Source organism: Orycteropus afer, unplaced genomic scaffold (assembly GCF_000298275.1).
Source record: "Orycteropus afer afer isolate SDZICR_OR568_19922 unplaced genomic scaffold, OryAfe1.0 scaffold00013, whole genome shotgun sequence".
In the NCBI taxonomy this organism is placed as follows: domain Eukaryota; kingdom Metazoa; phylum Chordata; class Mammalia; order Tubulidentata; family Orycteropodidae; genus Orycteropus; species Orycteropus afer.
The window spans coordinates 22,581,041-22,604,251 of NW_006921600.1; the positions used below are offsets into that span (position 1 = coordinate 22,581,041).

The 23,211-nt window shown below is 37.9% G+C and overlaps 1 protein-coding gene across 1 annotated transcript in view; it reads left to right on the forward strand.

The window, feature by feature from the left end:
• NUCKS1 (nuclear casein kinase and cyclin dependent kinase substrate 1) overlaps positions 1-12,660 on the forward strand; it is a 34,535-nt gene extending 21,875 nt beyond the window's left edge. Inside the window, exons 2-7 of the mRNA XM_007953377.2 lie at positions 1,671-1,720; positions 4,852-4,957; positions 7,450-7,505; positions 9,577-9,729; positions 10,929-11,078; positions 12,461-12,660. Of these exons, the coding sequence (XP_007951568.1) occupies positions 1,671-1,720; positions 4,852-4,957; positions 7,450-7,505; positions 9,577-9,729; positions 10,929-11,078; positions 12,461-12,660 (715 nt within the window). The remainder of the gene's footprint in view (positions 1-1,670; positions 1,721-4,851; positions 4,958-7,449; positions 7,506-9,576; positions 9,730-10,928; positions 11,079-12,460) is intronic.
• The last annotated feature ends 10,551 nt before the right edge of the window (positions 12,661-23,211 follow it).

Below are 23,211 nucleotides of genomic sequence, written 5' to 3' on the forward strand. Positions count from 1 at the left end.
ATACCATGCCATTCTTCTTCAATTTGTTATTCCTGGCATAGTAGATCATATGATCATCTGATTCAGAATGGACCAAACCCAGTCCATTTCAGCTCACTAAAAAAAAAAAAAAAAACAACTCCCTGCCATCGAATCATTTCTGACTTATAGTGATCCCTTCTCAGATTTCCGAGGCTGTATCTTGACAGAAATTGATTGCCCAGTCTTCCTTCCAAGGAGTGGTTGGTGGGTTTGAACTGTCAGCCTTGTGATTAGCAATCAAATGCTTTAGGCACTACACCACCAGAGCTCCCTTTCAGCTTACTAATGGCTAGGATATTGATCTTTATGTGTTCCATTTCACTTTTGACAACTTCCAATTTTCCTAGATTCATACTTTATACGTTCCATGTTCCAATTATTAATGGATGTTTACAGCTGTTTCTTTTCATCTTGAGAAATGCCACATCAGCAGATAGAGATCCTGAAAGCTTTACTTTATCCACATCATTAAGGTCGGCTCTACCCTGAGGAGGCAGTTCTTCTCCAGTTGTATTTTGAGTACCTTCTGACCTGAGGGGCTCATCTTCCGGCACTGTATTGCACAGTGTTTCAAGGCTATTTATAAAGTTTTTCATTAATATATCAGACAGTATTTCACTTACTCATAAAGTTTTCACTGGGCAGTTCTTTGAGAAATGGATGGCCTCTTCTTCTGAGTCTGTCTTAGTCTGGAAGTCCACTGAAACCTGTCCACCATGGGTGACCCTGCTGGCATTTGAAACACTGGTGGCATAGCCTCCAGCCTCACAGAAACACTCAAGCCACCACAGTACCACAAACTAACTGGCAAGTTTGTCTCCCTTACTTGTTCCAAACTGCTCTGCTCATTTCCTGGTCTCCCCCACCCTGCTCCTGGATAGCAGTGGGAAACAGTATTTCTATTTTGGCTTGTGCATGTGATATTTCTGTATATATAAATGAATACATGTAATGATATGACACATTTTGCTGTTTATGTGCATGTGCTTTGGAATGAGAGGTTGTTTTTAGGGGAAAAATGATATTTGAGCTATTATTACTGAGATAAGTAGTATGAAAATTAGAGCTTCAAGTACCTTTGGGTTAATTTAAGTTGTACTTCCTGTAACAAAATGATGGAAAAAACTTAAGCAGGTTAACCTTTTTCCATGACACCAAACTATGAGTTTAAAGAGTCATAAAGAACTGTTTGCTCTGTGCTCAATCTGCATCCTAATGATTTTCCAGAAAATAATACATTTCCTATTTACTATCAGGGTTAATCTCAGGTGCCTGAAGAAGTATTTTGGCTAGGTTAGGGGTAGCTTTTGAGAAACTACTTTTTGGAGAGCTAGTTTATGGTGTCGTAGTCCCTAAGGCATTTATTTGACTGCTAACCAGAGGGCTGGCGGTTCAAACCCACCAACCACTCCCTTAGAAGGAAGACTGGGCAATTTAATTTCATAGAGATACTGCCTAGGAAACCCAAGGAGAGGTCACTCTGAGTTGGAGCCAACTCGAAAGCAGTGAGTTGTTTTTTTGTTTTGTTTTGGTTTTTTGGTTTAGTTTGTAATTATGTTTATGAGATAGAATTGCATGTTCCTGATATCTTAGAAGTCCAACATTTTTTTTTTTTTTATCTTGGTTAATTAGAGTTTCTCTTTCAACAGAAATAGGAAGGTCGTTGATTATTCTCAGTTTCAAGAATCTGATGATGCTGGTAAGTTTTTTAATTTCAGTTAATTATGAGTTGGACTGACTAGTGGGAGTATCTCCAATTGACATACCTTTTTGAAAAGTCATACTTTTAGAGTAATTTTCTATTTAAAAATATTTATGTATGCAAATTACATCAGGATATGTGTCAACCAAAACAAAAGTTGAACTAACATGGGTTAGCTTTTCCTTGTAAATCGTTGAAAATAAATACTTGGGTAATTTTTTTATCACCTCGTTTTAGAGTCCAAAGTTTAAATGTCTGTTAATTCTGGAGTGTTTATTACTTAAAATAGCTACTGCTGTAATCAGAGTAAAAGTTGTAGCTGGTTTTGAGACTATTAAATAAAGTAACTAAGCTGAGAGTCTATTGTGTGAAACAGCTTTGATTTGTGAACTAATTCATTACAGAATGAGTAGTATATCTTAAATTCTTAGCTATACAAAAGATTCTTTGTGTTCTTAATCTCATTATTTTTCAGATGCATTTATTTACTTTCTTTTAAATCTAACTTTATAAAAATATGTGAAAACTTAGGAAATGTAGAAAGATACAAAGAGGAGTAATATACAATCCTTATTTCACAGAAGTAATACTAACATTTATTAAATCCTTGCTACCATGCCAGAAATTATTCTAAATTCTTGTATTTACTCATTTAATCCTTGTAACAGTTCTATTATAATGGGATGTATTATTTTTCCATTTTACAAGAAAGGAAACTGAGACACAGATACTCCTCAAAGCCCCTTAGCCAACAAAAGGCCATTTTAAGATTTTGTTATTAATTGTTAGCCTTTTTTTTTTTTGTAAACGTAGTTGAGGGGAAGAGGGGGAAAATTGCTAGGTAAGAGATATATACATACATACATTCATTCATATAGAGAGAGAGAGAGAGAGAGAGCTCTGGTGGTGTAGTAGATAAGGCATTTGGCTGCTACCTGGAAGAAAGGTCAGCGGTTCAAATCCATCAATATTTTCCTCATTTTACTAAAGTATTTGAAAAATTCCTGTTAATGGTTGTATGATATTCCTTCGTGGAGTTTATAAGGTATCCAAGCATTCATTAATTGCTAAATAACCAAATGACATCCAGCTTCTTATCATTATATAATGGTGCAGTAAATATTTTTTGAAATATTCACCTTTTGGGGTGGTAATTTTCCTCAAGTGCCAGAGTATACTATATTTAAGACTTTAGGTAAATTTAATTTACTTGATAACAGTAACTGTATTAGGGTTGAGAATTGTGGGTTCTTTCTAAAATGTTTGAAATGTAACCATATATGGTGGTTATGTTTTGTGTATCAACTTGGCTGGGCCTGGTTGAGTGGCTGGGCAGCTGAAGGTAGTTATTTTCCATGATGAGACTGGCAATCAACTCCATGGTGGGATCTACCACAAGCGGCTGAGTAGCTGCTTTAGGGATGTGGTCTGCTTCCCGTATATAAAGAGCAGCTTTGGGAACGGTCTCTAGTTTATGACACACTTGAACCCTGCATGTAGCCATGTTACTGTTCTGCAGCCTGCCATGCTCTGCTGACTTTGGGACTTTCAGTGGACTTGAATTAATGGCCTGCCGTGTGTTTTTGTAACATCGGACTGTGCCTTTTTACTTGTAAACCGTGGGCTTGTCAGCCTCAGCAGCCAGCAGTTGTCTGAGAGAAGAGAAGCCTGTAGCTTCAGTGGGCCGGGAGCAGGGGCTTTCACCCCTGGAGCCTGGCACTTTGAACTTAAACTTGAAGTGTCCAAACTGTAAGAGAATAAACTCCTGTTTTGTTGAAGCATCCCATTTGTGTTATATTCCTGTCAGAGCAGCACTAGGTAACCTGAACACCGTATTACTCTAATTTTAAATAAATATGAAGATGTTAAAACAGTGAGTTCTTTGAGAAATTAAAAAAGGCAAGGTATAAAATGATGAGATAATGTGGCTGTTGTTTGGAGTGGTAAGGATCAGCATGAATCCAGTCCCCAAAATGTGGTGACTGATCTGATCCTCACATTCCCATTTTCCTTCCTCATTGTAAACTGCTCCTCTAGCACTCTCTGAGCCTACCCATCTGGGGCTAAGTCAGAGTTCACAAGTTAAAAGGACGCACTCCTTCTGCCAAATAGGCAAATGCAAGCCACAAGTTTGGAGAGTCCACGTGACACCCCAACCTTCCGACCTGCTGGCTGCAAAATTTCCCACTACATCTTTTAGGATGCCAAGCACAAGCTCTGGAGTCCTCATGACACCCTTATTTTCTGACCTGCTTGCTGGCTTCTGTGACCCCTTTGAACTTGCTAATTCACTGGAACAACTCAAGAATATACCATACTTAGCGCTACAGGTTTGTTACAATCTCAAAAGATATAAATGGAAAGATACATAGGGTAAGGTCTGGGAGGATTCCCTGTAAGTACCTTCCATGTGTCGAGGGGCATGCCACAAGCATATGTTCTCATCAGTCAGGAAGCTCTCTGAATCTTTTGGGCTTTTATTGACCAGTCCTGATTGATAGGCTAAGTTTTGCTTCCTGAAGCTAGTCTTTTCTGGTCTGCCTAATCCTCCCTTTTGCCAGCATGGACTCTCAGGTGTGGCCTGGAAGTCCTGGATGCCAGGCATTCCAGTTACTCCAAGGTCACTTCTCCAGAGCTAAAGACAGAGGCCACCTTACTTGGGGAAAAATTGTCCTTTACCCCACCAAACCGAAAACCAAACTCAGTGTCATCAAGTTGGTTCCAGCTCATCATAAACCCCATTGGATTTCCAAAGCTATAAATCTTTATGGAAGCAGACTGCCTCATCTCTCTTCTGCAGAGCAGCTGATGGATTCAAACGACAGACCCTTTGGTTAGCAGTCAAATGCCTTAACCACTGCACCATCAGAGCTCCTTCCTTTATCCCACAGATGCATTAAAAATACATACATGAGGACTGAGGGGCAGTATGCAAAAATGGAAGTAGTTGAGTCAAGGTTGTGAGACTGGGGTGGAAAATAATTTAAAAACAAGAAAGAAATTATTTAGGAAATCCTACCCCTCTCACCACTTATGTAGCATGAAGGATTATACTGTAAATACAGTGGTAATTTTTACATGTGAAATTCAAATGTAAATTAATTGAATATGAAACATGATTTGTGTAGATGAAGATTATGGAAGAGATTCAGGTCCTCCAGCTAAGAAAATCCGATCATCTCCCCGAGAAGCTAAAAATAAGAGACGATCTGGAAAAAATTCACAGGAAGATAGGTAAGAGACAAACTGTTTTTCTGTTCTTGTTTACACTGTCACTACTATGAGATGAGGACAGTCTTTGATCTCTGAATTGCTAGAATCTCCAGATACTTTTGGTAAGTGCTTATTGCCCACATATATTGTTTTGTATGTTTCATATGATCGCACGTAGGGTTTCTGGATCTAGAGGTATAGCCTCCTTAAGGTCGTGAGCCTTGCTTAGACTCAACCTGGAATCCGGGGTGATCTTCAGGAATGCCTTTGCTGCTAACTTGAACCTCTGAACATAAACAGAAGACTTAAGTTGTTAAGTATGTAATTTCTTATTTAATATTATTATTAACATTGTCATAGTGATAGCAAAGAGTAGGTGGCCTGTCCTGTTTAGTCACAAATCATTAATAGAATTGTAAATGAAGGTTATAGAACTGAAGTTGTGTTGCCTGCTGCGTTTACTGTCTCACAGTCAGTTCTCTGTTGTTTAAATAATTTAATCATTTCACAGCAGTTTGTTTTCCTTAGTCTTCTAAATGAATTCAATCAAATTGTAATTTTCATTAATTTTGCCTCATGAGACTGGGATAGGGTCGCTTTTGCTTCTGCTCTTAAAGAATTCAGACACATAGCCCCACAGTGCAGCATAACTTCAAGATTTGGTGATGATGGTAATGATGATGAAAGCCACCATTGTAAGAGTATTATGTGCTAGTCTCTAGTACATGCTTATCATTTCATTCCAACAACACCTCTATGAGAGTAGATAACACTGATTTAGAGAAAGTCTGTGATTTAACCAAGGTTGCTCAGCAAATGGAGGAACAGGTTTTGAAACCATGCCTGTTGGATTGCAAAGTCCCTATTTTAGTCATTAGGCTATACGCAAATAATAGTGTAATGAATAAAAGTTGACTAAGTGGTTCAAAGAACGAAAATAATAATTTCTCACTAGTTCTTCTAAAGTATTTATCTTGGAGTACTAGAATCACTACAATAATAATATAGCCCCAGGCAGAAGTCTTTCCATTCTGAGTTCACTGGGTACTAAATTCTAAATTCTTAGAAATAGTAACATTTAATCTGCATTTACCTAGGGGTTTATTTTTTTTTTAATCACTAACCTCAAATATACCAGTATAATTTCATCCAGCTTAAATTTTTTTTGATGCAAGCACTTGGTTTTATTCTTCTCTCCTAATTGTCAGTGATTGTAATAAACAATAATTTTTCTTGCCATTTGTATTGCCTTGGATGTTTTTATTCCCTCAAACCAATGCTATATTGATTTTTGTTGATCATCATCTAAAGAGTTCAGCTATTTCTTAACTTTACTGTAATGGGGTTCAAGGATTTACCCAATTAATGTCTATAAACTCAGTAATAAGAGAACTATAGACAATAATACAGTTCTTAGTCATTGTGTTAGGTTTTTTGAATTAAATGCCTATTTTCCATGATAGCGTCTATGAGGAACAGTCACAGGTTTCAGAATTAAAAAGTGTCTTGAACCCAGATTTCTTACGTTGGTTTTTTCTCATTGCTTAGGACTCTTGGGTTCAGTAGTTTGTCATATAGTTTGATCTGCATTATGGGAAATAACTAAAAGAGATTTACAAGACCCGTTTGAGAAGGGAAGGCTATGAATGCAGTTTTTATGTATAAATTCCCTTTTTTTGTTCATCACAATTTCTTGTAGAATCATAAAATTTAATCATAATTTAATAAAAAAATCTAGCACCCAGTGATGTTCCCAAGATCATACAACTAATAATGACAAAGACAGGACATTAGAACCCAGATTCTTGAGTTAAGATTTGTAATGACGTAAAATGTGTATCTTTATGACTTAAAACAGTTATTTTAAGAAACTTTTCAGAGACAGTTTGAAATTCCTTAACTTGTTTTGCAGAGTGGCCTTGAGCTCCCTTTCCTTTTCTCAGTGGTGTAAGGGGACATGTGTGTTGGTGTTTCTGATGCATGGAAATGTTAGAAGCAACATACTAGCAGATAATTACTTAATAGATTTATATTCATTCACCTTAGGTAAATGTTTTTGAATATTGTTGATTACATAATTGAACCCACTTCCCTTAAATTATTTTAAGTGTTTTTTGCATCTGTGCTTCTGAGAGGTAACTTCACTTAGTTTACCACTGTCTGCACACTTATTTTATGTCATTTATTTTTAGTATTTTTATGCTCTGTCTCTGATCACAGAGAATATTTTTTCTTATTGAATATTCTTGTGAACTAGGCCTTAGCCATAGGTGAGAGATTTTCAGGTTTTGTTGACAAACATTCTGTTTTTCTTTTGAGTCTGTGGAAGCAGTGTTTTCTAACGTAGGTAAAATTGTGCTTATTCCAAGGTGGAGAAATGATGGAAATTATTTCTCAGCATCTGTTTGAACATTTAATATAGAAAAGAGCTGTTCTCCAGTCAGATACCAGAGATCTATGTTCACTTTAAACTTTGATCTAAGACTCTAAGCATTTACCCTTTTCCTTTATAGTGAGGACTCAGAAGAAAAAGATGTAAAGACCAAGAAGGAGGACTCTCATTCAGCAGGTAGTAAACTTTTTAATGTAATAGATGTAATTCTATTCATACATGTATTCATTAGATATTTTAATAACCAGGTTTTATATACCTGGCACTGTTAGAAATACTGGGATTACAAAGATGTCTCTGTCTTCAGAGAGTTCACAGTGATTCTTATTCCTGGTGACTGTTTTACTGTCACCTGTAAAGCTTTTTTAAAACTGCATATTTGTGTCCCAGGATTTCGGTTTCAATGGGTCTAGGTGGGACTTGGGGGCTTTGTTTTTTTAAAACTTGGATAGTCGAGATTGAAAACCACTTACATGAGCCAATGAAAGACATCAATCTAAATAGAATAATAGAAATATATATTTGTTATTTTTGTGTGCCATCAAGTCAATTTTGACTCATAGCAACCCTGTAGGACAAAATAGAACTGCCCCATAGAGTTTTCTAGGCTGAAATCTTTACATGGGGAAGCAGATCTCTAGGAGCTGCTGGTAAGTCTGAACTACTGACCTTTTGGTTAACAGCAGAGCACTTAACCATTGCATCACCAGGGCTCCTTAGAAATATATACAATACAAGGTAAATAGAAGTATAAAAAAAGGGAGCTTAATCGACTCTGGGTTGAAAAGCAAGCATGTTAGTTCTGACCCCACTCTTTTAACTAGGAACTGGTTCTTTGAAACAGTGGCCACAGAGAAAGCTTTTATTGTAAGAATTTGTACTTAAAAGAATGAATGCAAATTAAAGAGTCCCCATGACCAAATGAAAATATTAAATTCTGATGACTTTACTTACTGTTGGTACTGACTGTAAAATTTACCTCCTAGAATTGAGAGTTTATTCCATATTCCTCCCATCCACTTTAGTTTTGACCTACAGTCTCTGCTCTTTCCTTTCTGGATCATCCTTTAAATAAAACTGCAATTTTTAGCTAATAGGTAACAGGATTCCCCTGAATTCATTCCATTGAGCTATTCTGTATTCCTTCCTATTTCAAGTCTGCTATCTGGCTGCCTAAGTTGAAAAACAAAAATACATTAGCCTGTTGTGCTTGTGATCTTGTGGTAATGTGATACACACTCTTATTCATCTGTTTTGTGTACCCTGATTGAAAACTCTTAATGTTTATTAGTTTATTGATCACTGCAAGGTGAATAACTAGTATTAAGCATACCTCCTAGTAGGTGAGTTTAAGTTGGGGTGTGCCAAGGTTGGTTTTATTCCCTGAGTCTGTTTGTCTCTAGATGTGGTTTTTGGCATGAAAGTGATAACTTGAGAACTGACCGTAGCAAGCATTTCCAAAAGATTAACAGCTAAACCTTAACAGTAAAGGGATGCATGAAGTCCAGGAAAAAGGCTGCAAGTTGATACTAATACAAATATACCTTGATCTAGAATCAGTAGGCCAGTAGTAGCCTGCTCTTTAATGAGATTCACTAACAAACATGACTGTGCTGAAAATGTTTTAATTAATTAAAAATTAATAGTATACTCTGAATTTAATTTTTTTTTAATAAACAAAGGTAGAAAGGTCTATGGCTAACTGGTCTAAATACATGGTTTAAAGATTTTGCTCAGTACTCTAAATTGAAACACAGCCACACCCCATTCATTGTAAAAGGTGGTAGTTTGTCATTATTTTAGGGCCTACTTGCCTAAGGAGCCCTGGTGATATAGTGATTAAAGCATTAAGCTGCTAAGCAGAAGATCAGTGGTTCAAACCCACCAATCACTCCAGGGAAGAAAGATGAGGCACTCTGCTTCCATAAAAATGACAGCCTAGGAAACCCTTAGGACAGTTCTACTCTGTTCTATAGAGTTAATATGAGTCGGAATTGACTCAATGACAGTACATTTTGTCTAAGTTGTTTTATACGTAATACTTTCATACAAGCTCATTCTTTGTGAATTGTATTAGTTTTTCCTTTGTATGTTTTGTGGACATTTTTAAGGATAGAATTTACCCTTTTGGATAAAATAAGACTGTAGGTTATATTCCACGTTGGCTACTAAGTGTTGAGTTTTCCACTCTGCTATCAAATAAACACAGAACTCTGATCATTACATCATGATGACTTTGATATTGCAGAGGATAGTGAAGATGAAAAAGAAGATCATAAAAATGTACGCCAGCAACGGCAGGCAGCCTCTAAAGCGGCTTCTAAGCAGAGAGAGATGCTCATGGAAGATGTGGGCAGTGAGGAAGAACAAGAAGAGGAAGACGAGGCACCATTCCAAGAAAGTATGGAAAATTGGCTTGTATATTTGGGTTTTGATTGTAGTTTCTGACTTTTAATACTTTCGTGTTTTTTAGGGTAAGTGTTAGAACCAGTTCCTTAAGTTAGGTAGTTACTTCCTATTAGAAGATAGGACTATTTTGATAATGTTTAAAAAAATACTTAGAAGGTTACAAGATTCTCATGATTATAATTGTCTACCATTGTTAATAGGAGCTCTGGTAGCATAGTGCCTAAGGCACTTGACTGCTCACCAGAAGGCTGGCGGTTCAAACCCACCAGCCACTCCTCGGAAGGAAGGTTGGGCAATCCTACTTCCGTAGTGATACTGCCTCAGAAACCCAAGGAGGGGTCGCTATGAGTCGGGGCAGACTTGACGGCAAACAACAACAACAACAACCATTGTTAATGGTTGCACCGTCTTTATTCAGTGATTGGCACATCGTTTATACTCAAGTACTGAATTAATAAATTGTTAGAGTGGTTGTTATCTTTGTGATTTCCATTTATATTTCAGTTGCGGGGAGAGAGTATAGACCCCTATCCCTTCCCCTAAGAAAATGTAAAACAGTTTAGATGTTTCATAGGTCAGTTAGATAAATGTATTTTTGTTTTACATGTAGTTTTCTTGTTGCATTTATTCATAGTTGGACCAAAAACACCTGTTCAATTTCATTTCCCTGGTCTCATGAACACTACATGGGAATGATGGAACCATTGAAGGTTATATGATGGCTTCGGTTTTTATTGAGATACCCTTTCCATAAAACTCGTTGCTGTTGAGTCAATTCCAGTTCATAGAGACCCTAAAGAACAGAATAGAACTGCCCCCATAGGGCTTCCAAGGTTGAAATCTTTATGGAATCTGACTGCCACATCTTTTCTCCAGTGGAGTAGCTGGTGGGTTAGAACCACTGATCTTTTGGTTAGCAGCTGGGTGCTTAACCACTGCACCATCAAGGCTTCTTACCTCTTCCTATTTTCGACCTGCTCTTCAAATAAATAAACCCTTATATGAGGTGAATGCTGAACCCACTTTACAGGTAGGGCCAGTGACAACTTTAAATAGTTAATATAGCTACAAGTAGAATCCAAGAACATTTGAGTCCCAAATTTAGTCCTTCAGTTCTTCTTAGCACTCTTTTCCTTCACATGGAAGAATGTGCGCATTAAATTGGATGTTGAAATTCTTTTTTCCCCTCAGAAGATTCCGGCAGCGATGAAGATTTCCTAATGGAAGATGATGATGACAGTGACTATGGCAGTTCAAAAAAGAAAAACAAAAAGATGGTTAAGAAGTCCAAACCTGAGAGAAAAGAGAAGAAAATGCCCAAACCTAGACTAAAGGCAACAGGTGAATTCTGCGAAGTGAGATTATAATACTGCTTTGAAAGATTTCAAGAACCAATACAACTGTGTCCACAGAGATTCTTTATTATATCTTGACATTTGTCAGATACTTTGTAGGAACACAAGAATTCCAAATGGATCATGTTTTCTATACCTAGACATAGCTTTAATACAGATTAAGAAGAAAGAGAAGGGTTATGATTTGTTACCGTATAAAACTGGTCTGAGTTCCCTTGAATGGTTTCTTTTATGCTTAGGAAAGGCCATTTAATGACTTGGGTTTATTAAAAATAAGGATTCTAGCTCTTCCACAAGTCTGGTGGGCTTAACTCTGTTCTTCAGCTACTACCACATACTAGCAAGAATTGGGAGTGACCTATTTGTATCAGACACAGTGGTAGGAACACTGTCAGCAGAGCTAGCAATGTCCTTTTTTCTCACCAGTATCACAGTCTCAAACCCCAGCAACTATTGAGTAAATAGTGAAAAATGTACAAACTTACATTAATAATTAGCATTTAAGTTCTGTTTTCTGACCCCCGACTCCAACCCCGGTGCTATCAGAATGTCAATGTCTTGACAACATGGGTTCATTTTCTTTGAGCTCTTGTGGTTTCTGCCAGATACTGTCCTAGTCAGAACCAGTTTTATAATGAAATCACAGCCTGGATTAGTTTTTTGTACATACAGTTTTATTCAGGTTAGTAGAACTAACAATTTTTAAAGCTTTTGCTTATCACTATCATAAAACAATCAAAAGTTATTTGGAGTCTTCAGTTTCTAATCAGATTAAGTTTTTTTCTCTTTTTTTTTAATGTAACTTTTATCATAAATAACTTGCTTCACAAGACATAAAGGATGATGTCCAATTTCTGTAGCATCCCATTCCTCCATTATTAAGCATTAAACCAGTTGCCTTCAAGTCAGTTCTGACTCATGATACTCTCCTGTGTGTGAGAGCAGAACTGTGCTCCATAGTGTTTTCAGTGGCTGGTTTTCCAGAAGCAGATCAGTAGGCCTTTCTTCAGGGAGTCTCTGGGTAGACTCTAGCCTTCAACCTTTCAGTTAGCAGCCCAATGTGTTAACCACTTACTTGTACCACCCAAGGGCTCCCATTATAAGCATATTGTTAATATAGCATTATGGTGTTAATACAAATGATTTGGAAACCACTACAGCATATTTCAGTAATTTACCATGATTGGTTTAGAATTTGAGAGAGATTTATAGGGATGTATGTGTACCTTGGTGCTCAGCTTGATTTTTAGTAAGTTGGAGTTTTGACTTTATAGATTTTCTTTTACAGGTTGTTTTGTTGCTGATTTTTATTAAAGACAATTTTTTTTTCTCTTTCCTTTCTCTCAAACTTACATTTTTTTCTTTCAGTGACACCAAGTCCAGTGAAAGGCAAAGGGAAAGTGGGTCGTCCCACAGCTTCAAAGGCATCAAAGGAAAAGACTCCTTCCCCCAAAGAAGATGACGAGGAACCAGAAAGCCCTCCAGAAAAGAAAACGTCTGCCAGCCCTCCACCAGAAAAATCTGGAGATGAAGGGTCTGAAGATGAAGCCCAGTCTGGGGATGATTAAAAGTGATGGTGGTTTGGGGAGAGATTTTATTAAAAAAAAAGAAAGAAAGAAAAAGATAAAAACAGAACCTACTTAAGATAGAACATGGTTTTGGCTATGGCTTGACTCATGGGCTTTGAATGCTTTTTTTCCATTTGTTGAAAATAACATTTTCTCCTCCTCTTCTTTTTTTTTTTTAAAGAAAACCATTGTATGTTTGAGTTACCTTTTTGTATGTTGGTCTTCTCTTTTCCGCCACCTCCCCATCCCCAACGAAAGCCATGTCAAATTAATCACTGGATTGACTACTACATCTTTTTATTCTAATGGAAGGTATACCATAGTTGTAAAGCAATAAGATTTGAGATGAACACTATAAAAATTTTGCTTTTTGCTAAATAATAGCAAACTGTATAGTAATCAAAAAGTATAGAAGAATTTTAGTTAAAAATGATTGCTTCTTTCCCTACCTGTACTTCTTAAAACATCAATTGTCCTCTAGTTTGAGCTTTTATTACCTATATACAGGAGCATCAGTGTCTTTTTTAAAAAAAAAAAATCATGGCTTTAAACTTCCACTAATGAGGCAGGTAGGAGATAAAGATGAATTCTGAGTTGTTACAAAAAAGTATTCATATTTTTTATCTTGGGGGAGGGTGTGGGAATTGGGGTTGCCTGCCCTTGTTTGAGGGTGTGGATTTTCTTTTTTATTCATCACTTGTTATCTCAGAGACTCGGAGCCAGTGATCCTTTGTCCTGCTGCAGTCTTGAAGAAGCTTAAAAAAGAAAAAAAAAAAAAAAAAAGCAGGGGCTGCCAAAACTGAAATCGTACCTGATTTCAGATCTCATTCTCTAATGATTCATGTTTTTAAAACATACGTGTATCTATTCTGTTTCTTGGATAAAATTTTACCAAGGATCCCCCCACCCCACCCCCCAGGAAAAAAAACCTAGAATTTAAATGGCAAGATAAAGCTATATCACAGTGACTTTCTTCTCAAACTGACGATGTCTAGGTTTTAAGCAAATAAAGTACCAGTTAATGTGAAACTCAGTTACAAAGAGTTGAGCTTTTTTCCTTTTTGAGAACAGAGAATTTATATTCTTTCATGCCATAGATGTGCATTCAGACCCCATGACCCATGCTGTTTTTGAGGATAGAATATTTTCCTTTCCGTACCCTGTCTCCCTTTTCTTCATAGAAACATGCTGTAAAATGCGTCTCTCAGCTCCCTGCTATTACATAGGGGCACCAGTGCACACTCCACCCCCAATGTCTACCAGCTCTATTCTAAGACACTGTTTTTCCTGACTCTTAATTTTCTTCACATCCTGTCTGGATGGGGGTATGGTAATGCTGCTCCCACACTACGCAGTTGCTCTTGTCTGTTTTCCTTTGTCCCCTTGCTTACTGCTCACTTTGCTTAAAGCAGGAGTTTGGGGCTCAGCAGGGCTGGAGAATCTGTGCATTCAGGAGTCCTATGTGCAGTTGATAATGAACCTTTTTACACGTCTTATGAAAGCAGTCAGGAGATAGATCTTAGGTTTGAAATTGAGAAATTTATAAAATTAAGCCTCTGTCTTTCTCCTTCCTTTTTATATAGTTTTGCTTCCTTATTATCCTGCTTTTGTGTTCTTTTTGTCTTTTAAGTTATAGCATATTTTTGTCTCAGACAACATGGCTTTCTTGTAGGTGTTACTAAGACTAAATGTTACACAAGGAACATTTTTACTCTGATATTTTTGAAACACCTAGTGGCTGAGAGTCATTTCACTGTTGAACTGTGTGTTAAGAATGAGTTTGGATTTTCAGTAAAAGGCCAAAAATGCAAGACTTGAACATAAGTAGCATTTGGTTTCTGTTATCTTTCATGATGGATAAATTTATTATTATGAACTTTATAATGAGGATGTTAAAGATTATTTGCCTTAGTGGGTTTGTTCAAGTGTCCATTTTTAACAAGAAGGTTTGTGTTCATTTAGTAAAAGACCCATCAGTGTTTCCACCTTGCACTTAATGTTTTTAGAAGTGTAACTAAGTCTTACATTCCTAGTAACATTTGGACTTCTCTTAGGTTATGTTTAGTGATGATTGGAGGAGGTGTCCTTTAAAACTTCAGCCTCGATACATTGTGTAACACAAGTTCTTTTCGGTATATTAATCTGTACTAACATCTCTGATTGTGGTATACACACACCTTAGAGGTAATCATGTCTTGATCATGTCTTGTAGGTTACTTGCGTGCATTTGGTTGGGCTTTTATTGTTTGAGGTCCCTTTTTTTAAAAAAGAAATCAATAGATTGAAAATGTATTACATATTTCTTACAGACTGGACGGAGGGGTCTGTGTCCCCCAAGTGAGGCAGGCTCTGAATGACTTTTGTTTTCCCCACTTTTTATTAATGATTTAAAACGTTCTAGTCTTCCCGTTAAATCATTGCATGCAAATAGGAGGACAGTTGTGGTGACTCAACTGGAAATAGGTGCTCAATTGTCAGGCTTAATAGTGATGTATGCATTACATATGCGTTACAAACTGTAAACTAATAGGGACTGGCCATTGGCACCCCCCTTGACTAAACATCCTTTTTCTTTTTAGTGTGCCTATGGTGAAATGGCAATAGCATTCACTGTCTTGTTTTGCAGTGCTCAGGAAATGGGACATGGACTTTGAGGGTGCTTGTTTGTGTTACCTGAATTCTCTATGTTAGCTCTATTAGGTTTACCTCTATAACATATTTGTCAGCTATGCTGACTGACACTACATTCTATGCCTCCCCCCCAATTCCCTCAGCGTGCTAGAAATGGGTGGCTTATATCTTAATTAAATGTATCTTGCTGCTGCTTTAGCCCTCTCCACCTCAAATTAGAACCCATGGTGTCGGGCCCAAGGAATAACAAGTTTTAATTCTAGACACGGTAGATTGTCCTGCTTTCTGAAACATCTGCCCCTTTCATAACTTCACTCCAAATGGATCCCATAAAGGAAAACTTATGTTGTTTCCTCCTTTAGGGAGGTGATGAGTGAAAATCTTAAAAAAAAAGGGTAGTTGATTCTCATGAAGGAGCCTGATGATTTTTTTCATAGTAACTTTGATTTGCCCCAGGTTTAACCCTCAGTTGAAAACTTATTTTGGCATGGTTTTGGTAGTGTTTTCTTACAGATAACTAATCAGGAGTGGAACTTGAAGTTATATAATCCAGTAAGGTTTCTGACACTCTTGTTGATATGGTCAGCTGAATTGAACTTGACGTTTTTTTTTTCCCCCCGGTTCTGTTTTTTCCGTGAGCATTTAAGTAACAAGTGGATTTTAGAGTACTGGTTTGGGAAGACAATAGTGCTTTTCTTTAAACAAACTTCAGTTTAGGAGATGCCTGTGAGAGTGTTAGGAAGACGAGAGCAGAATTAAATGCCAGGAGTAATGGGGAAAGCTTTGTGAAAGGCTCTGTGGCCATTGTTGCTGTTCTAGACAATGAGCACAGCTCTGAACGGTTCTCTCTGAGCCTGTTATGTCCAGTAGCTACACTGAGAAGGGCAAACTATCACCTTGGGAGTTTGAAAATGGAAGAAACCTAGGCTCTGGGCTTTATGACATTTAGACTGAGATACTGAGTGCTGCGTGTCTCCTGCTGAGGGCTAGGGTCGCTCTTGAGGTGTAGAAAATTGTCCTTTTCACTGTGGGTGAAGCTGGGTTTACTTGAGAACAGGGAATTAATTTATTGTTTGAATATTGGGACGCCAGGCTATCTATACTAAGTTTCAATCTTCAATCCATTTCCTTTTGTCTTAGGATGAACTTGGTAGAATATGATTTTTTTTGAATCCCAAATCCATAAGTTTAAACTTCTCTTTTTTTTTTTTAATTTTTTTCAAAGCCTAATTCACAAAATTCACAGTGGTGCTGACTGTGTATTAACCACTATTGGGGAAACATCCCATAAACCTGCCTGTTGCCATGCCAATGGAATGACTGAACTGGTGACATCTGTTTGAGCATGCTCTGTGTGACTGGTGGAATGCCACCATTGTGCATACACTTTGTACATCAGGGGTAAAGGGAGGGTTTTCTAGATTATGGGAGGGGAGGGTAAAGTTGGGATTTTTTTTTTTTGGTTCCTGTTTTTTTTGATGGGTTGGGGGTATAGTACTCAGCTTATGCCCTATATGTATAAAACCCCCTGAAGTATTGTGTGGGTGTGTGTGTGAGTGTGTTTGTATATGTCTGGCAATTAAACCTTTGTCTTCTGGAAATTAGTGAATTCTTTTTTTTTTTTTTTTCCTCCAGAAGTATTTGTTACAAAATTTGTAAATAAGAGCTCTACTTAGTTTGTTTACCATGAACATGTTGCATCAAACCTTACTACATCTAATTCCTGCAGGATTTAAGGAAAGATTTAAGATTTGCCAGGTTAAGCAGCAGCCAAGTTCTCAGTAGTTGTTTGCCTTGAGAATTTATATTTCAGACCTTTTAATTTTGCCAGCTCTAAAACTCCCAGTCTTTCTTGATTTTCTTTCTTAAGCTTTTACAGTCTAAACAAACAAGAAGGGTAAAAGAGAGGACCTGCTCACATACGTTAGTTAGTCCATAACCTGAGACCAGGGCATCCCTTTCTTCATACTGCAGTGTTGCTAGATAATGCGATCGGATACCAGAGGGTTGGGCATTCTTGCAATACCTTAACAGTGCTGGAATCTGCAGCATGGTACTAAGGAGGTTAAAAGTTTGAATGTAACCACTTTATTTAAAAGTTGTTTTTTTTTTTTTTTTTTAATTTAAATGACATGGGATTGAAGTGAACATGATTTTGTTGACCATGTTCATGAATTATAGATGCAACATGCATTGGTAGAATTGTGTGATGGTCCTTTGTGATACTTCATTTTTACATATCTCAGTCTCTGTATGTATCAGCATAGACAAAAGAAAAAAACTCCTGCATTGCTTTTATTGAAGGGTTTCCAGGACTGCGTGTCTGCTCCTGAGCTCTGTTTTAAGTATATGTATCCTTTGCTTGTATTTTGTATTAAAAAAAAATAAGAAAAAGAACCCTTTATTGTTGAGCATGTTGGCATTGTCCCTTTATTTTTTTTTTTTTTCCTCTTTTTGGGACATATGAAGCAAGTTATTCTTTTTCTGTATCTTTTTTCTTTTGTAAACTTTTTGTTTTGTTTTGTTTTGTTTAAAAATGGCTTTATAAAAGGGCTTTTATAACCCAGCTGTGTGCTCTGTGTACTTCTTCTGATACTCTCACTGACAAGCAGGGGAACAACTTGTTTCCTGAATCAGTTCTTTAAAAACTTTAGTAGTGACCATCACTGTTGGTAACAAGGAAAGCATATCTTGTCTCAGAAGTCAAAAGGAGTGATTAATACTTCATAACATGGAATCACAAATGTCATAGAATCATGGAATAAAATTGAGGTGTGAGATACACTCTTTTTATTAGTTACGGGAGCACTGGACTGGGTGAATAAGAACCCCTAATTAATATTTCTCATACCTACATATCAGCGTTACGAAGTATCGTGGGAGACAAAGTTTGGTTCATAAATCTAATAACAACCTTTATACTCAAAGCATGGAAATTTGCATTCAATTCCAAATACCCATAAGAACTACAGTTCATTATCTTGCTATTTCAAAAGAATCTTAGATGGGGAACGTCGTATCAGCTTCTTCTTGACAATTGCGCTGATAATTGTGGCTAGTATGATTTATTTTGAACCTTTTTCTATTTACATAGATGAAATATAATTGATATGCAAACTTGGCTTTGCAGTTAAATGCTTTTTTCCTGACGTTTAGCCCTTAGTGACGAGTTAACTTTGAGTTTATTTTCTTAATGGAGTTGTTTGTCCCAGATCACAGGTAACTTGGGAGGGATGTTAATGTTTCCTCATAATTTGTAGGTATTTTATGATTCACATGCCAAATTTTCTGTCACTGTACAGTGCTGAAAACCAAAAAAAACATTCTGGCTTAAAGAATGCCAATAGACAGCAAATGGATAAACAGGTGCATAGAGATTGGGTTTGGTAAAATACCTTTGGAGTTACTCCTATCCATGAGCATTAGTATGTAATTTAACACCAGTACTACAGCACTTTGAGATTTTTTTAAGAGCTTTCATTTACATACACAGTTTTCCCACCAACTGTGAGATTGCCAAAATGTTTGTTGCTTCAACTTTGTAGAAAAGTTGTTAAGGTAGAGTTTAATTTGACATGGTTAGTATGTGGTAGGGAGGAGCTCTGGTAGCTTGGTGCCTAAGGCATTTGACTGCAAACCAGAAGACTGGTGGTTCAAACCCACCAGCCACTACTGGGAATAAAGGTTGGGCTATCTACTTCTGTAGTGACACTGCCTCAGAAACCCAAGGAGGGGTCACTATGAGTCGGGTCTGACTCAATGGCTGTGAGTTTTGTTTTTTTGGTCAGTATGTGCTATCGCTAGTTCTCTGTACTTTAAGTTAAATGGGTGACTGCTGCTTATTCTGAAGCCAGCTTCTGTTACCTGTATAAATAGGTCCCTTGAGCCTCCTTGGCAGTGACCTTGTGAGCATTTTGCTGTTCTTCAGCAACTCCAAGTAAGTGATGCCTTGATGGAGCAATGAGTTACATCAAAAATTTAAGGAGAAATTTAAAAAAACTCTTCAGATATGAAAAGCTCTTAGGAAATAATTTAATCTGCTTGAAAAATCCCTGTGTCTGTTAGATAGGAAACTTCAATTTTAAAACAGCTTACTTTCTGATTGTGTCTTAAGAAAGAGCGTCACCTGGGCTACATGGCAGTTTAGTTCTGCCGGTAGAGGGCAGTGTTTGTCCTTTGTATGCTTGATGGTATCCTTGCTCTCTAGTGGTTTTCTTTAGATCTGGGCCTCTGGGCACCTTGCTACCTGCTTGGTTCTGTGATCTATGTGCTTATTAACATCATAGTACATGCAGCACTGGGATCCTAGTATAGCAGTCTCTTACAGATTTCAACTGTTAATTCAATATACACCTGTCCTCATGTCGTTCCCTTTTTTAGCTCTCTGAAACATGTGGATAGCATCCAAAAATGAAATTGTATGTTGAGATTTCAAAGTGCAGCTGTGAACTGTTGGCCCTGTTTTTAAACAGGTGTGTCTTTTGAAATTGCCCTCCAGCTTCAAAAGCCTTGTGCCTTGCACAACCAGCACCAATTTGCTCACACACAGTAAATACTGAGACTTGTTTTTAAGGTGATGGGGTACCTGGTGTAGCTTTATCTTGATGGCATGATTCTCTTTCCTCCCATTATCTTAATAGAACGGACCGGTACCCATTTTGACATGCTTTGCCTGGGTCACCACCAGGAGAAATCGGCATTACTCGTGGATGTTCCCCCTATTTCAATAGTAAAATCCTGGACAAATAATGTGAAATAAATGCTGTGTTTGTTAATTCTGGAGGCAGGGAGCGAGTGGGTGCAGCCAAAGTTTCCATCCTACTAAAGCAAATAATTACTTAAAATATGATAACACAAAATGTTAGAATCGTTTGCCTTGAACTAGCTCTATACTCGTGATTTGTTTAGAAACCTAACTTTAAGAAACATGTAAACTAAGGAGGAGCAATATATATTACTATCACTGATAATGTTCTAGTTTTCAGTTGAGTGGTCAGTGTGTATATATGTGTGTGTGTGTGTACATGCACACACCCACAGCTAGTCTACCTTGGCTGGTGTGGAATATAATGTGTCTCATAGTTACACTTTTTCCATCTTGGGTCAGAACAGGAATATGTTGTTAATGAGCACTCCTGCTTGCAAGAGATTAGGGTGGATGGGTTAGGTAAGGCTTTGAAGGATGTAGAAAGTCCAAGAAAAACATGGCCTAAATTTTAAGGCAACTGCCACCTCGGAAACCCAAGGAGGGGTCGCTATGAGTCGGGGCCGACTGGACGGCACATAACAACAACAAAGCCAACTTGGTAAGGAGCTCTGTGGCACAGTGGTTAAGGCATTCAGCTGGTAACCAAAAAGGTCAGTAGTTCAAACCCTCCAGCTGCTCTGTAGGAAAAAGATGGGGCAGTCTGCTTCCAGAAAGATTTACAGCCTCGGAAACCCAGTGGGGCAGTTTTATTCATCCTATCTTGCGATTTATGAGTGAGTTTAGGTTTTTTTGGGGGGAGGGGCGGGGGGCTTGGGCCAATTTGGTAACCCATTGATTGGTTGTGTGGTAAGAAGTGATTCTCATCTACAATGAACTGACTATGGGTAATGATAGAATTAAAATGTAGATTGTCTACTTGGTCTTGACCAAAATGTGTACAGAAGCCATGGCATTCACTGGATCCTTACTATGTGGCTATAAATTTCTTCTCTCATCTCACTGATTGAGCTTAATGGAATAAAATACTAAGTATAGTTTTAAAATACTATTTAACTTTTAAAGTATTTAAGAGTAATGATGTAGTGGAGCTCATAAGACTCAGTTGATATTCTGTCTGGATGTTGGAACATAATCTGGGGCTTCAGTAACCTCACTTCATATCTAATGCATGCCACATCTCAGTTACAAACTCCAGGCTCCTCCTATTTTGTCTTTTCCTGCTACTTCTGACCTAATTTGCCACAATCTCTCTTTTCCTTCTCTTATTTTTGTGAATGAACAGTTCGTTTCCATTGTGTTAGTATTTTTGAGGGAAATCAGTTGTTTTTCCATGAGCCAGGTAGCCAGCAGGGTGGATGAGGAACCAGCTGTCCTGCAGAGAGCCACATAGTTGGCCCGAGTACAAAATAAATAACATTTTCTAGTAAACCTGGAACAATGCAGAGTTTAGATCCCAAAGCTCTATTGTAGGGAACTGCAGGTATGATTTCAGGTACATGAATATACACAGCATCTAGTTAAGAGAGTGTCTGTTGTCCTAGACCTTACATAATGGACCAGTCTTGGGCCATAAGCAAAGCAGGTCATTCTCTTGTCCTGCTTCCCTTCACTGTCTTCCCATGCTCTCAAGTGAAGCATTGAGGCCTGATATTTGGCTCATGGACTGCTCACTTTTTCTAGAAGTCATCTCCATTGAGAAACAAATACCCTTCTCTGTAGGAAGTTAAGTCTGGTTAACCAAAAAAAAAAAAAAACAGCAACCCCCACTGGATTTCTAAGGTGGTAACTATGGGAGTAGATTGCCTGGTCATCCATCTATGGAGTGGCAGCTGGGGGGTTTGAACTGCCAACCTGGTTAACAGTCAAATGCCTTAGTTACTGTACCACCAGAGCTCCTTAAGTCTAGTTTAAAAAAAAAAAAAAAAAAACATTGTCGTCATGTCAGATGCGACTCAGCGACCTGTTCTTGGGTTTCCCAGGTGGTATCTCTGTGGAAGTAGATTGTTCAACCTTCCTTCTCAGGAGTAGCTGGTGGGTTAGGGCATACTAATAATGCCAGACCTAGAAATGAGAGTTCTCAGAACACCTGTCGCTACCAGATTTCACCTCTGAATTAGCAGTGTATTTTGACAATTGTAATTATGGGGACTGTATTCCAAACCAAACTATATTTCATACCATAGTATACTGAAGCGTTCTTTTCTTACTTCCCAGTAAGAAAAATGGTCTAAGATAGCATTTGGATCTCTGAATGTTGACACTTCTGGCATATCTTATGGTTTAAAGGAATAAAGATGCATTATTCCGGGGAATTGATGTGAATGGTATGAGAAAGGTGTTAAGCAGCAGAGTGGAGAATCATTCACTATCGCTGGAGCCTGTCATTTACTGAAACACCTAATCCCTTTTCCTCACCTTGTGACCTGCTTTAGAGAAACTTTGTAGCTGATCTCGGACAAAGTCAAAATATCAATTTACAAGGTGATCTTGGGCAAGTCACCTACCACCTCCCCTCTCCCGGCCTGTTTTCCCTTTTTATACAATGGGGATAATAAGGAACTGATTCTCTTCTACCTCAAAGGGGCATTGTGAGAGTGAGTGAGGCTGCATGCACCCAGGGCTTGAAAAACAGGCCCTCTCTGCATGTAGGTTGCTGTTGGCACTGTAGGCCAATTGGCAGCGAACAAAAGCAGTAATGTCCCTCTAGGCGAAGGTATAGCTCAGGTGAGAACTCATTCCTGCAGATCTGAAGGCCTTTCAGCTTTGTTGTCGCTCAAGTACAAATGAGTTATTTATTACTAAGGACACTGGCAAAAAGGTAAACTTTAACCAGCCCACAATACAGGGTAGGCTTCAAAGGGGCGGAGAGCAGAGAGATAATAGCAACTTCCAAGTCACCTGCACTATTCAAAGTCTTGGGTGCTTTTTTCTTTTTCCTAATGTAAGTATGCAGAACTGTTGATTGAAGTTTGAATGTTTCTTCAGCTTCTCATAAAAAAAAGCATTTGATCCAAGGGTTCCCTTCTAACTGTATTCCTAGCTGTTGTGTGCTGTCAAGTTGATTTTCAACTCAGGGTGACCTCGGGTGGTAGAGGAGAACTGCCCCATAGGGTTTTCTAGACTAATCTTTACGATAGCAGATCATGAGGTCTTTCTCTCCCCCAGAGCCACTGGGTGCGTACCAACCATCAGCCTTTCGGTTAGCAGTTGAG